Below are 13805 nucleotides of genomic sequence, written 5' to 3' on the forward strand. Positions count from 1 at the left end.
AGAGGAGACGTGCAGACCCTTAAGGCCCGACTCCAAGCGACTTCCTACGCGTCGCGTCACGCGCTGGTGCGTTGAGTGCGGCGTCGCGGCGGGCGTCGAAAGAGGCCTCCACCTCCAAACAGTTGCGCTGGCACGCGCTACGGTGTTATTTCTTGAAACAGTAACACTGTCAAAAGTTTTGAGACACACTAATTTGAGCACTAAAATTGTTTTCAAATGCGCGTGATGTAGTGTGTACACAAATATGTCTTTTTTGTTTTTTTCGTTTAGCAGAGTCATCGCACGCAGCGCCATCGACATTCGGTCAGATCAGATAGTGTGGCCAGTGTGGCTCCCCAGTTGAGCGCCGTAGTTGTGTGGTGCGGAGGTACGGCCAGGGGCGACGTCGAGCGGAACTTTTTCATTGCGTACCGATTCGCCAGATCGCGTCTCTTCTTCTCATCATGCCGGCAGTTCGCAGGAACAGAAGAGCTGTGTTGTTTCTGATTAGAACGCTGCTCCTACTGATCCTGAAAAGGAGACGGGAGCGGCGCCAGCGCAGACAGCCGCGCTGGTGGGTTCGGCCGGTTTTTATGGCGCGCAAAGAAGAAGGCCTCTACCATACAGCTGTAAGTAGCTTCGTTCATTCCGGAGTGTAAAAAACCCGCATAGCTTACTGTAGTGGCATTCTTATCACTGCGTGCGATAGTGAACAGATACTTTTTGTCTGCTGACAGCAAAGACGTACACTGACTTGGAATACTGGTAGAAGAGCATTCTGCTAGTCTCCTTTTGTTAGCTTGCAGGCTGAACAGTATTTTTTTTTCAACAGATGCCTCGCATGCGGGAAGGAGACCACGAACTGTTCTTTAAATTCTTCCGCATGACGCCGCCACTCTTCGATGAACTTCTCAGCTTTGTGGAATCTGACCTGACACGGCAACACATTGCCAGAGAGCCCCTGGAGCCAGGGGAGCGGCTGGCAATTACACTTAGGTTTGTAGAGATGTACCTCTGCTTTTTAAGAACCAGGATTTTGACATTTAGTGACATTGTGCTATTTTGGAGGTCATCAACAAGGTACATATATAGTTAAGTTTCTGCAACTTGCATTTGAGCACTGTAGTGGATGTATTTGCAACATGCTCTTTCATCAGAAAAAAACTTGAAGTTAGTGTTAGAGCCTTATTACATCACTCCTAAGTTTATTAGTTACCTGTGGAAGAGTAATTAATGATTCCTCTTGTGTAGATGCATTTATTGTGATCATTATAATATCTGAAACATTGAAGTGTCTTTGCAGTCTACAATTTCTCTAGTGGTATTGTGAGTTGCCTTGAGCATGTAAAATTATTTCATACACAGATTATATGTGCTTTTACAGTTTGCCATTCATTGGTATTGCTGTTAGTTGTTTCCTTCGGAGTGTGTTTTCTTCCACTATGCTTAGGAAAGGGTTCCTTTCTTTTGGTGCTTCATTTCATTTTATTGCATGTTAATATCCTGATTTTCCCACATTATCTCTGTGCTGATAAGACAGCTTCATATAAAACACCTGCAATGGAAAAATTAATGCAGTCCTTCTAAACGTAGTAGAGTTTTAATGCTAATTGGTGTAGGATGTCTGAAAGCTTTTGCGCACAGATAAAAGTTGATGGAGACAGTAATGTGCAATTCACAGCGTAAGAGTATATTGTAGCCTGCACATGGGGTGGTTGGCTGCAGCGATAGCTGCGACTTTCTGTACTCACTTCTCCACGAGAAATTCAAGGGTTCTAATCTGCTCTGCCTTTTTTTCCACCCGAGCACAGCAGGTGTGAGCCAGAACATGTTAGGTTAGCTTTGACGGTCTGAAGTAGTGCTTTTGCACTGAAAATGGCGCAGTGAAAGGTCGAAGGCCAAGGTGGCTAAATAACGCTGTTTGAATCACCTGCACCAGACACGTATACCATGACGTCCCTATCTGACAGGCCAATCAGAAGTGAGACACAACACATTTTCACACAAATATTAGTACTTTGAGTATTTCTTTAAGGGAGTACATCTGTATGTGAACATGATAAACCTATAACCTTGCATCCACAACCTTGAGGTTTCGCATCAGGGCATGCCTAGCGTGCAGTAATTGCACTGAGATGGATTATTGACACTATGCTCAAATGAAATGAAAGCACGGATGTAAAGGCAGATTTCATCTTGAATAGACTGTCTTGTTCTGTTTTGTAGCTACCTGGCTTCTGGACAAGATATTTGTAATGTGGCACTTGCCTACCGAGTAGGTATTGAAACTGCAAGGCGCTGCATCCATGTAACCTGTCGAGCCATTTGGGGACGACTCAAAGACACCTTTATGAAGGTGGGGTGAACTTTTTGCAGCTAAACCTATCACTGCTCTTTCCCCTGAAGCAGCTTCATCCTATAACTACTGCTCAATTGCTTAAATCTGAACCCTGAGTGTAGTTTGGATCATCATTGCCTTCATTCTTGTGATTGTTGTTTATTTTTTAACTCTTGCATGATACTTTGAACGTGTAGTATTGAAGTGAAGAAGGGCTGCCAAGAGAATGAGGGGGGGCATGTACTTCAGCCCAAGGCCCCCCTTTTTCTTAATCAGGCCCTGCTCATTTAATTAAATCAGAATTTTCTAAGCATTACCTATCCACACCAAGTGTTCATTTGGTTGTAACGTCTTCACATCTTTTTGTGAAGGTATTGAACAGGGTTTCAGTCATTTAGCTGAGCACATTTTGTAAGATTGCTACTGGTGAGCTTACAAAAGTACTGATGACTGCTTTCAGACACCCACAAATGCTGAGTGGAAGAAGATTGCTGAAGGTTTCAGCATGAAATGGCAATTTCCCAACTGCTTAGGGGCAGTCGACGGCAAACATGTTGCAATTTTCTGCCCTCCCAATTCCGGAAGCACATACTTCAATTACAAGGTAAAGTTTGTTACCTGAGATGGGCTCTGCTCAGATAGGTCTGTTCCTAGGATAAGGTAAAAATACTGATCTAAGTAATATGGCGCTAAGTGATGTGCATGTAGAACCTGAATTAGCAGGCCAAGTTCTAAGCATTCTGCTGGCTTGTGGTTTAACAATGCTTGTCAGTAACAAGGGAAGCAATATCTGGAACAAGGTGTTGTGCAGAAATGGTTCGTGTGGTAGCTGTGAGGTAGTCATCTGTCACCCTTGAATTCAGAGGACCTTGCATAGGCACAGCAAAGATACAAGTACGTACACACAGACATGGCATTGATTAGTGTCCCTTTGTGTCAGAGACTGGACAAATTGTTATCCGAGCAAGTGCAAAACTGGGAAGTGTGCATCTTCAAACTTCTGTCACAATCTTGTGCTTGCTCACTGAGCTCTATTTACAATGAAAGGGGCGTGCAAAAAATTTTTATGCAATCAAATATTTGCACAGTCCTTATTTGCATGCCTTTTTTTTTTTTTTTTTGTTCAGAACCTCTGGTCATCACGTAGTACTCTTTGCGGTTGTTGCGAGTCTGACGTACCCATTCAACTAAGTGCACAAATAAAATGCACTGAAGCCAAAGAAGTGGGATGTATTGTGGTAAAGTTGATAACGAAGATGAGCCGTTATTATTTTCAACATGTACAGCAAAGGGTAAAGAGAACATTTCAAGAACATTAAAGAGCATGTGCATTACTTAACAGTCCATTTCAAATTATTCGTTAAGATTGTGGTGAGCGATCTGCAAAAACATCAGAAGATTCTTGGGGAGCATGCCTGAGTGGCCTTAAAGTTGGGAATTGGTTCAGCTTATTGGCTCCTGTATGTTCCTCCTAAAGCTGTTGCTCTACAAAATACATGAACGTCAAGGCACATTTTCTTTGATATATTGTTTTCCGTAACTTTTGGATTACATATATTCTGGTGGTCACACGTCTGAACAGGGCAAGATAACAAAGGCACATCTTATTTCATAGCTTGGCAGTTGCCTCAATTTTCACCGCCAAGAAGCTGTCAATGTATTCTTTAAGGGCGAAAAATCTCTTCATTTTCCCAATGCTACCTTTTGAAAGAGAGGTGTATAGACTAGTCTTCAGTGGTCTTGAACAAGTTAAAGTTAGTTACATCAAACAAAATGTCGATGACGAGTTTCATATTCTGTCTCACTGTAGAGTGGTCAATGGTAGAAGATTCGGGGTGACATCAGCCAAGCAAGCTTTATCCACAAATGTCATACAGGACCACTTCTTGCAACCATCAGTGGCAGACAGTGGTTACAATATAACCTTCTGCTTCCACTGCAAGCTAGTTTGCTCACTAACTTGTTCAAGTGCTGAAATGGTGTCCATTGCTGTAGTGACAATTGTGCAGTAGTGCTTGTCATATTTAGTTTTTCACCTACGGCCGTAATGAAAATGAAACACTGGGCACTTTCTTAATGCCAGTGGTAAGCATGGGCAATGTCCAAGCTCATATCAGTAATTCTCTTTGCAACAGCGTTGCTTGAAACATAATTTTCTCATTCGTTTTTTGTGCTGGAACAGATGGTATCTGCATCTTTAAGCATGCAGTTCTCTCAGCTATCTGTGAAAGGCTCTCAGAATATTGTATTTATATGTGAACTAATGATACTTGTTCCCACAGTTTACTCCAGTTTTTCTGGCTTTCAAAAAAAAAAGTCCATCTGTTTCCAGAGTGGTGTCTTCAGTAGAGCAACTCTGTTGTCACCAACCCTTGCAATACAGCTGCTGCATTGACAACAGAAAACAATGCTTCTCGTCTAATTTTCACTTCAGTCAGGTTGTCGAGAGCAATATTATAACTACGAAATATGCAGACTTGGAGACAAAAGAGAGGGAGGCTTCTCTACTGCCTTGCTCCTAATGAGCTCTTGAAAACGGAGGGATGTCCACCCAAAGCTGATGCAGATGGAAAGGCCCTTGCCTCTTATTGATGTACACAAATAATGAATGCCACCAGAGGACCATGATCTTTCGGTTGATTTTAGCCAGACAAGTCTGGTAGCGAAGATTACGCGTGTATTTGGTGCATGGTTTCGGAAGGAAATCCGAATTGTTTAGGGCTGAGTCCCGCACGCTACATATCAGATTTTTGCAAATCATTTTGCCATTATGTCTCAAATTAAAGCTTAGGTACTGAATACTAGACGTGCCTGTCCTGTGCAGGCTAGGTACAAACTTGACTGTCTATTTTTGGCACCAAATTGAAAAATGAAATAAAAAAAAATGTTCTGAAAAAAAAAGTGAAGAATTGGTGCTGTCATTCATACAGCAGGCACTAATGCCCTAGCCATGTTGACCTGGGAGAATTTGTGATTTATGTTGAGTGTTGCTGCCTGTGCTAATTGTCAGTGCTGTACAATTTATTTCAGGGAACTTACTCAGTAGTCTTAATGGCTATTGTAGATAGCGAATGCAAGTATGTGCTAGTTGACGTGGGTACTGAGGGCCGACTCAGCGATGGAGGCACCTTCAAGAAATGTGATTTTGGCCAAGACCTCGCCAATGGCAGTCTCGACATCCCTCAACTTGGGACACTGCCCGGTACAACTGTGGCCACCCCTTTTGCTTTTGTTGGGGATGAAGCCTTCCAGTTGCGGAAGGACTTCTTGCGCCCTTACCCCTCAAGGCACCTGGAGGACGAAAAGAGGGTGTTTAATTACAGGCTGAGCACAGCAAGGTACGATATGGTGCTGTCTTATGAAATTTGAGTAGCTTGTAAAAGTGAGACCCTGTAAAGAACATCTCAGAAGTACTAATCACGTCAGGGGCCATATTATGCAGTTATCACACAAAAAACACAAATTTGTTGCAAACTGATAATTAACCCTGCTCCTATTGGTGGATTCTGACCAGCAGATGCGCAGAGCAGTAGGAGTCGGAGCTAATTGACAGGCTTACGGCAGTTTTGTTTTGTGATCATTACATAATTTGCTCCCTGACGTCATTTTTGACATAGTCTGTTGCCTAGGGGCTTGCTTTCTGGAGCTCCCCAGTGTTGCTTGATAAATAACTTTGCTTTACATGACGTAAACTCCCACAGCTGATGCTTTTGTTTTGAAGCTTTGCATTTCTTTTCCAGGCGGTGCGTTGAAAATGCCTTCGGCATCACTGCAGCCAGGTGGCGCATATTGCTGCGTACCATACCCTTGCTCCCCAAAAACGTAGACTATGTCGTGAAGGCTGCCTGTGTCCTGCACAACTTCCTGACTATCCGGAACCCGCGCTCTCAAAATGCAACTGACAGAGAGGACAGCTTTGGGAATTTCGTGCCAGGACGCTGGCGACAAGGCCTTCAGGGTGCACTGCAAGAGGATTCCGCGCCTCGGTTTTTTTCACTGGCGCCAACACATGCTAGGAATCACCACGTTGATGCCGCTGCTGCTAGGGACCTGTTCACTACATATTTTTGCAGCACAGTTGGTGAGGTTTCCTGGCAATGGCAACAGCCAGGCATTTCCAAGGAGGAAGTCTTGAGGAGGGCACAGAACCAGCAGCAGCACCATCCACGGCACTGAAGGTGAGGTTCTGTACTTTATAATATGCATGTACAGCAACTGCTTGTTGCCCGATTTCTGTCCCAGGAAGCTATTTTCTGCTCTAAATTGCACCTTATCGTGCACTATTATAACTCAAAACTGCTACAGAAATTCAGAACAAGCATAGAAATCCCTGTAAATGGCCATATAGTACTGCTATATGGCCATTCCCACTGGCTGGAATTTTGAAAAAGTTTCAGCCCCATGTCACCACTGCGCTATTTGTGAGCAAGACAGCGAACTTGAAGGTGGCACACTTAGAGCGCATGTAAATGCTCCATCCAGCACTGCTGTGGCAGACTACACATCACAAACCCTCATTTCGGCACAAGAACATAGATTTTTAATCACACGATAAACTCTTCAAGTACTTGGAGCAGCCTAATTCGTAGGCTCACTTGGCGCTCCGGCGGCACTTGTCGCATCATCCCTGCTAGCGACATTGAGAACAAGTCTATGTGGTCTTGTGTGGGGGGAGGGGTAGTCAGCACATCCGTCAGCCGCCCGACCTGATCAAGTAGCAGATCATCATTTGCCTCTGCGTCTTTTCTTTTTCTTTTTACAGCCGACACCTGAGATGCTGCAGACACCTGAGATGCTGCAGACACCTGAGACTCGGCTGAAGTCTGTGTTTCGGACAGAAGAGTCTCAGCCAATGATGGAGGAGCCTCCGGAATGACTTCAAATGACGCCGGCAATTCGTCGAAATCTACACCGCAGTCGATGTCGACGTGCAGCACACGGGGCTGCAGCCCGCTTGGCCCTGCCACATTGATGTGGCCTTGCTCAACGGCCGGGTTATGCCGAGCCGGCACCTTTTTGTAATTTCCTGATGTTCTGAACATGAGAAAGAATATACATACATATTATGAGGTTGAATCTTGCAGTCACATTGTTAGCACTGTTGAGGTATTCTCATATGGCACATCATTATTTGTATCTATCTTTCAGAAGCACTGACATGATGCCTGCAGGGTAGCCTTTCCTAATCTCTTGTGGTCAAAGATGATCACACATGCGTTTGTACAGAGTCTAGTGCACTGTTTCTCTCAGATATACTGCCACACGCATTTGTGAGTAAAAGTGGTATAAAATATGCAGGTGCTAGTGGGGCTCAGGAAAACTGCATCGAAACATCACCTATCAACAGGGACAGTAGCAGCGGCACATGCATTTCAATAAAATGGGCAGGGGTGGAAGCAGACTCGAGCATTTTAGAGCACTTTTGGGAGCAGTAATAATGTCATTTTTGGAAACTTTTGGGCATTGGTCAAACCCTTTTCATATTTGATAATTGCAGTTTTCTCTTTCTGAAATACAAAAAACCTCCCATCTGATTCCTTTTTACGCAAGTTCAATGCCTTTCCGACTTCACACTCATCTCTTAGAAGACAGTTTAACAAAACTTGAAGTTGGACTAGATGGCGCATTGCAACTTGACTAAAGATAAAGCGCACAGGAAGATACACTCAAGAGAAGAAGACACAGAACAAGCGCTAACTCTCACCTGATTTATTTGCAGCAATAGCAGCAAATATATGCTGAAAAGGAGTCGTGCAGTACATATCAGTAACATAAAGACAAAGTCAAAGCAAGGAATATTACAAAACACGATCACGAAAACTGATCTCTGCCTTCCAGAGCTGCACCGACATATCGCTGACACATTGCGGGCTTTAAGGAGTGGAGGGACAAATTTGGCAGCACACTGCGTGAACTGCACTGCATGCGAGCCGCGACTGGGTGACATTAAGGTTCTGGGCAGAGGCCGCGATAAGACAGCGTGTGAGTTATTGGAGGCATTTCATATCGGGAAAAGGGGAGGTAAGTGTGTCAGCGTTACGTCGGTGCGGCTCCGGAAGGCAGAGATCAGTTTTCATGATCGTGCTTTGTAATATTCCTTGTTTTGACTTTGTCTTTATGTTATTGATATGTCCTGCGCATGACTCCTTTTCAGCATATATTTGCTGCTATTGCTGCAAATAAATCGGATGAGAGTTAGCGCGTGTTCTGTGTCTTCTTCTCTTGAGTGTCTTCCTGTGCGCTTTATCTTTTGTCAAGTTCTTAGAAGGCAAATGACCAAAGTATGTAAGATAACTAACACAGACTTACCTTAGCAACAACATGAAACAGACTAGCAGCAAACTGAATGATTGCTGGTGCACTTCATAACTGAACACCTAGTCTGACCTAAAGCGTTTGCCTATTTCGACTTCATAGATTCAAATGTCGAGTCTTGCCGACATGTCGAAAAGCACTTGCAGATGTTAAATGCTAAGTTTCAGTGTTCCACACATTATTGGGCAGTGAACACTAGTCGTGTGTTTCGAATGTGCCTTAGCAGGTGATTGCTGTACCAGCCTTTCCCCCTTACCCCCTACAGTAGTTTCGTGCCTTCCTCTTAAAAATAAAGTACTCCTAAGCAGTTAATAAATTGTTCATTCACCCTGCTTTCATTTTATGTGCTGTATAGGTATGAAAGCTACCTTCAGACCAGGCCTGGAACTGCACCTAAGTTTTCTAATGCAGTTGGAAAAGCAGATACCCATGCAGCAGCAGGCAGTCTAGCACACAAAAAGCAAGCTGTGCTTTCTTTAAAAAGTGTGTGTGCAATTTTTTTTTTATTTCGAGCATTAATTCAGACACAGTGATCTTGGATAACCAAGCTAAAGCCAGGTGGTCTCTGCCTGATGACCTTGTTACCCATACACTGTTTGAGAAGCGCAAGCGACGGATGACATTGATATATGCTAATGAAAATAAATGGAATTAAAAACAGAACAAACAATCATGCAAGTTATTGAGCACGTGTGCCAATTTTGGCATGAAAGAAGACCGAAAATACTCGCAGCATTGAATAAGAAAGCACGAAAGATATCAAGGCTTTCTTACTCCCGGGTGATATAGAATGCTGAAACTAGCCACACAAATAAAAAGTGTTTCATTGGTTTTCTAATGGGTGCTTAATGAGTGTGCATGAACCAAGCAGCAACATTAACTAAAGGACCCTTTTTGAGAAAAGTCCTTTTTTTTTTAGTGGCAAATGACAGAGCTTAGGCCGCTTGTATACGGCAGCAGTTTATCATAGGTTTAAAGTATTGCATGGGGGAAATGCGTCAGAAGAGCATGCAGCGGTAATGCGCTTGCAAGGGGCAGATTGAAAAAAGCAAATCCAATTCTGCGATTAATGGGAACAGGCGACATGTTGCTAATTGAATTATAGTGAAGTGCCTTCGCCAGTTGCCTACGCTGGTTACAATATCCTTTTTGAACGATACACTGCTAGTGTCGATCAAAAGGGGTAATACAGTCGATCGCGTCCAACTGGGATGTATATGCATACGTGCTTGTGTACAGAACTGAAGCAGTCGCCTGCAGGTCAAGCAATGAAATTTTAAAATCTGGCACTGTTTCACGCATAATTCTTACGCTCAAAAGGACGATCATAGTTACCAAAAGTACTGAAGGAGTGCAGTGCCAATAAACCTGCTACAGAAGTTGGCTTTCCCACATATCTTGCGGCCTAATCATGGCATGCTGAAGTGCTGAATTTGCATTTTACTGCACAGCTGCATGCAGTGCAGTGAAGGGAACCGTTTGAACATATTACGCTGCGAAAAGCACATAAAACAAGGCTATAATGTACCGTTAAAATAAAAAATAACTGGCGTAATGCATTGAGGTGAAGCTAATGTAACTTTTTACAAAAGGGGAGCAGAACTGAGACTGGAAATGACGAATCAGCCTCTCCCACACCTAAGCACAGCAACTAGCTTTAATTTCAATTCATTCACTGCGACGCATATCGCCCCAACGTCCGAGACAAGTCTGCTCACTTCTTTATACTCGCTGCCAACTCGCCCATAATTTTTCGCCAGCATAGACGTGACCGACGAAAGCACGGCACTACACGCTTCCGTTTTGATCAAAACTTTTCAATCGTAGCAAAGAAAAAAAAAAGCTGCACTTACGGCCTACACTCCATCGTGTCTCGCAGGAACAAAAGTTGCGTGTAATAAGGCCACGCAACTTCAAATTCGCTGGCCTCTGCGTCTTCTGTGCCGGCGCCACTTTTCTTGCACTCTTTTTCTGCCGTTAGGATACGGCGAAATTTATCTCGGAGCGACTTCCACCGCCTCTGGAGGAAGTTTATTCCTTCTGCGTGATTGAAACACAGTGACAAATTATTCTTTATGCACATGCATGTCATAAATGTCAGGTTGGCTTACCTACTCGTGGTGCTCCGGGAAGAATTACTCCAAGTATTTCTTCCCAGAGAGCTCTTTTCACCGACTTGTTTTTATGTAGCCGGTGGCTCGCCAGCCACAATGATGGCCTTCTTTCCATTTCCGCAATTAACGACTCATTATCAACGTCTTTAGCCCAAAGCATCTCCATTGCGCTGTTTCCTATTGACGACGAAAAAAGCAGTAGCCGCTCGAAGCCTCATTCCGGATGTGGAACAACCAGTGCGTTGTCCGATTGGTCTACGCCGGTCATGACGCCTGCGCGCCGGAAACGACGCGTGCGTCGCGCGCGCCAAATATCTGGCAAGGACAGATCGGAGCGTCGTCGCTCGCGTTGCTCGCGTCAGGGCCCGCGCGCATGCGCAGATTGAGTTTGGCTGACGCGTGCGACGTCGGCGCGCGGCAGCGCATGACGCGTGTGTGTTTGGAGTCGGGCCTTTACTCGAGCATTGCGCACGCATCTCGCTCTCTCGCCTACACTGCCACCGTTTTGTAACTCTCAGCCCCGTTGACAGAAACGCACCTTAAAATATATAAACCGCACACACTCACGGAAGGAACCCCAAAACATAGACAGAGGCGTGCGTATGTGCAGAGGCTTACGTTCCAAGAAATTCCGAGGGGTTCCTTGGTCCGCGCTTCTTCCTTCACATGAGATCGGACATCGGCTGCGCAACCGAACGAGCACACAGCCAGCTGCAAGCTGTAAAGGGGAGGGGAGGCCCTCAGAGAAACATACATGTAACGGGGTTTTAGAACTGTTTACAGATCTCGCCTCAGATGGCTGAAGTTCCCACTTTTCTATGCGTGGATAGATGCTGTCTTTCCATAAGCAGTTGTCAGTCACCTGTCTGTCCTTAAATGATTCTTTGATAAGGGCGCATTAAATTCATCTTTTTATGTAAGGGTTAGTTCAATGTCTAGCGACAATGAGCAAAATAATAATAATAATAGACAGTGATTTGCACTGGTCTACCGTGAGAGACCGGAAAGCGTGGCGTGATATGGTCCATAGGATCACGAAGAGTCGGACACGACTGAACGACTGAACTGAACTGACCGTCTTATTGCTTTCATTCGGGTTAACTCGTACCACATAATAATAGCAAAGGAATTTTCTTTTTTATTTTACTAAAATACAGAGCCATCGTGGGGCGACCTCCCATCAAGGCATTCCTAGCTTGTTCTTTCCATATGCCCCTCTGAAACCTCCTCTCCCATGCTGTCTTCCTCGAGCAATGCCTTGGTTGCTGGATCTTGCGCTTCCCTCTGTTCTACTATTCTAGTTTTTCTCTTTTCTTTTTTTTAACAAAACGTCGACACACCTCCGTAGTTGGTGCAGACCTTCTTTATTTCCCAAACCCGCTCGGAATGGCGGCGGGATCTTGTTTCACCTTTTTTCGAGATTGCAGCCGTCGTCCGGCCCAACTCATTTCCCGCGCTGCACTGTCTAACCTCCCCTGCCCGCCCCCTCCGCCCCTATTTCTTTTGGTATCGAACACAACACGCACGTACACAAACCGTTCGGTACGTGCTACGCTGGTAACCAAAAGAGTGTACACGACAAAGATTATGAAAGGTATTTTGCTGGCTGTTGTAGGTTGTTTCGGGGTGGAGGGTGAACTACGGGCGGCTGTTGTCGCCGGCAGCGGATTGCAGCCTACTGTTGCCAAGGAGGACCTCATATATGTACCAACCTGGCCAAGAATATTTTCAAAGTGTCAACTTCTTGCGCAGACCGAGTTGCCAATTATGCCAAAATCAGACAACTCACACTTCGTGGCAGCAAACTTATGTTCCGCGCATACGTAGCTCCTCCGGACGGGACACGGTCAGGAATCATCTACCGCGCCTGGAACGGTGAGTCGCCGCAGGACTTGCTCAGAGAACTACGCCGGGCGAATCCTCTCTTACCGATTGTCCAGGCCAGGGACATGGGGCGAACCTCACGTTCTGTGCTCATTCACTTCAAGGCTGAAGAACTTCCGCCATCGGTGAAAATGTTTGGCATCCTTTACGCAGTATTACCCTTCCGCCCCAAAGTGGAGGCCTGCCTGAACTGCAGACAAATCGGCCACAGACGCGATGTGTGCCCTTTGCCGAATCGCCTCACCTGCCCAGGCTGTGGACAGAAGCACCAAGCGGACCTCCCCTGCATTCCGACGTGCGTGGTCTGTGGGGGCGCCCACATGACGGGCGACAAGGCCTGCAAGAAACGCTACCAACCCCGCTATAGTCATCCCTCCCGTACACGACAGGCGCAGCCGCAGCAGGAGTTCAACCTCAAGAAGGAGTCCTTCCCAAGAATCGAAGACGGCCACCATCGCAACAGGAGCAAAAGTCCTGGACGAACTGGATCCCAAAGCCGGGACACTGGGAACCATTTCCAAAAGGTGAGCTGAGCAGAGCGAGCCTCCCGCGCCACTAGAACCCGATCTGAATCAAAAGAAAATTCTAAAACTCAGGAAACTATCGAACGTCTAACTAGAGAGAATCAGGAATTAAAGCAACATATGGCTCTGGTACTGGAACGCTTAAATACACTCACAGCACCTACTCCTAAACCTTCTCCGTCCCTTACTATCGCCCTCTCCACCTCGAAGTCAGATATAGCAGACCAATCAGAGAGCGATCCCATAGAATCCTCCCCCCAGCCCGCGAAAAAGAAGAGGACACAACAGCCCGATTCAGCTGACGAGGACCCCAAATGCGCATTTCAACAAATCCGAAAAGAGCACAGGGAGCTCAGACAAAAGGTTGATTTAGGCTTTACCCAAATCGCCGAACGCTTTACCAAGATGTAAAATATTCTCGACATGCTAGTTGCTCGGCTCTCCCCCTTGGACGCCCTGCCACAATCCTCCCCCTCTCAAGCGCCTTGCCAGCAATAACCCCCCCCCCCCCCTTGCGCCCTTGCCTCCTCCTCCCCATCTTCACTCTGCATATGGCAATGGAACTGCCGCGGGTTGCAAAGGAAGAGAGACAATATCTCTCTATACATACAGCACTCTACACCTTCCCCAGATGTCATCTGCTTACAAGAG

At 45.5% G+C, this 13805-nt stretch overlaps 1 protein-coding gene across 1 annotated transcript; it reads right to left on the bottom strand.

Annotated features, from left to right (window-relative positions):
• Window positions 1–6795: 6795 nt before the first annotated feature.
• LOC146172077 (uncharacterized) lies at window positions 6796–10912 on the bottom strand. Its single transcript, XM_084585825.1, has 3 exons — window positions 10744–10912; window positions 10486–10672; window positions 6796–7351 (listed from the first exon to the last, which is right to left on the bottom strand). The coding sequence occupies exons 1-3, from the start codon at window positions 10910–10912 to the stop codon at window positions 6862–6864; spliced, it is 846 nt and encodes a 281-aa protein (XP_084441951.1). The 3' UTR covers window positions 6796–6861.
• Between the last annotated feature and the right edge of the window lie 2893 nt (window positions 10913–13805).

The sequence above is a fragment of the Amblyomma maculatum genome, unplaced genomic scaffold (genome assembly GCF_055883805.1).
Source record: "Amblyomma maculatum isolate TAMU_Amacu unplaced genomic scaffold, ASM5588380v1 scaffold_13, whole genome shotgun sequence".
Classification (NCBI taxonomy): domain Eukaryota; kingdom Metazoa; phylum Arthropoda; class Arachnida; order Ixodida; family Ixodidae; genus Amblyomma; species Amblyomma maculatum.

Excerpts from the sequence above, each read along its gene's own strand:
- LOC146172077 (XM_084585825.1), bottom strand. The coding sequence starts at position 10,912 with ATGGAGATGCTTTGGGCTAAAGACGTTGATAATGAGTCGTTAATTGCG. Across the intron at positions 10,673-10,743 it reads TCCCGGAGCACCACGAGTAG|AAGGAATAAACTTCCTCCAG; the intron begins GTAAGCCAACCT and ends TCAATCACGCAG. Across the intron at positions 7,352-10,485 it reads GACACGATGGAGTGTAGGCC|AACATCAGGAAATTACAAAA; the intron begins GTAAGTGCAGCT and ends TCTCATGTTCAG.